At 36.1% G+C, this 1,751-nt stretch overlaps 1 protein-coding gene across 1 annotated transcript; it reads right to left on the reverse strand.

The window, feature by feature from the left end:
- Positions 1-285: 285 nt before the first annotated feature.
- LOC109862680 lies at positions 286-1,602 on the reverse strand (the record flags this gene model as incomplete). The annotated part of the gene is made up of 2 exons (XM_020442789.1): positions 286-1,205; positions 1,456-1,602. Coding segments are annotated over 2 exons (1,067 nt in total), but the record flags the coding sequence as incomplete, so codon positions are not given.
- Positions 1,603-1,751: the final 149 nt, after the last annotated feature.

A 1,751-nucleotide genomic window follows, 5' to 3' on the forward strand; every position in this document is an offset into this window, starting at 1 on the left:
TTTTATTAAGCATAGATCATATATAAGGTTAGGAAAGTCTTCACACAAAGGAGGACTGACCATGTGCTATGTGCGCGTTTTTGGCGAGGCATCTCATACAGCGGGAGTGTCGCGGCGGAAAGAGCGCTCGTGCCGAAAGGGTTAAAATGTTTCAAGAAAAAATACATATTTAAAAAAATGACAACTTTTAGTCTCAAATTTTATTACGCTCCTTCAATGTTCAAATACATGTACGTAAGCTTCGCCTTTTTTAGATGACAGCACAAATATCACGCAAAATACACATTATTTTTTTATGATTGGTTTCTGCAAATTCACCAGCTCTGCTACAATTATTGCTATATCATCGATATATGGCAACAAGTTCCAATCCACACAAGCATACGGCGACAACATTTTGTACTCTTGAACCCTTTGTATGATTCTTTCAATGTGAATCCTTAAACTTGCCACGCTTTTTGTTTTCAATACATCCGTCTTAGAAAATTTAGTGGCACTAGAAACCGAAGGAGGACGAATCAACTCACTTTTTTTTTTCTGTAAAATAGTTTGAATCTCTTTGAATCCTCTGTCTGCCATTACACCACTTTTTTCAGGAATAATATCCATTATTTTACTCTCCTTGAAAAGTATAATATCGCTCGTTCGGCCTCCGTAGCCACGAGACATGAAAGAGACAAATCCGTCAAGAGTGCAACTTATCAAAAATTTTGCAGTATTATTATGATTGTACTGCGACCATGGTAATACTTGATGCATTGGATTGGTTGGTGTTTCGATATAGACCTTAAAAACATCAACTATAATACGAACATGACTATAGTATGCACGAAATGCAATAGGCAAATTCTTTATAATCACTTCCGATTCTGAACAAAAAACGAGAGTTTTCAAGTAATCAGCTAAATGTTTTACTGTTTTCTGTAATATTTTGCTAGCCTGTGATGTTGACAATCCAAAATAATCGCCTAATCTATTGAATGTGTCGGGCGTTCGTATTTTCATCAATGTCAAAAAAATGTCGTCAGTGGAACATCCAATCGAAGATTGTAAAAAGTCAACAATCCAAATCCATTCCTTGCTTATACCAATATACTGCTTTAAATCAACACTAACACTAATAAAATATCGAATCAATTTTGCAGCTGCTTCTTTCAATTTTTTCTTCCACAACATTGCTGCAGCTTGAGGAAATGACATTTCCACTTGAAAAAGATAATATCTCAAATCCGCTTGACGGATTTGTTGAACACGATAATGCGATTGAACTCGCAGTATCAGAGAAACTCAAAGTTTCTGATTTTGATGTGACTTCNTTTGGCAAATGCTTTGCACATTCACATTGTTGATTGCATTGTACAGATGCAACATCGGGATTACACAAAATATATTTACTACGAACGTGAGGTTTTAGCTGCACTTGCACTCCAAAGTTTCGAGACAATCGAAAAGTACCTTGATCCGATGGAGATGCTGAATCATGAGGCNTGCACGTCGATTTATTAAAAGCATGAACCGGTTTTATGAGTTTCTGCTGTGCCTGTATTCCAACGACGCGAGATTCTTGTAAAATACTTGGTCCGACAGAGATGGCAAATTGTTCTGTAAATCACATGGAATTTTGCTATTAATTCACTTCTTAATATGCATTTATTACTGGTAGATTCGATAACATATTTCTTAGCTTTTGTTACTTTACAGAATTAGTCAAGTCTGCAAAAATTGACACCGTGTCACGAGCAGTCATTCTA

Source organism: Pseudomyrmex gracilis, unplaced genomic scaffold (assembly GCF_002006095.1).
Source record: "Pseudomyrmex gracilis isolate BER0280 unplaced genomic scaffold, ASM200609v1 scaffold_2178, whole genome shotgun sequence".
Taxonomy (NCBI): Eukaryota; Metazoa; Arthropoda; class Insecta; order Hymenoptera; family Formicidae; genus Pseudomyrmex; species Pseudomyrmex gracilis.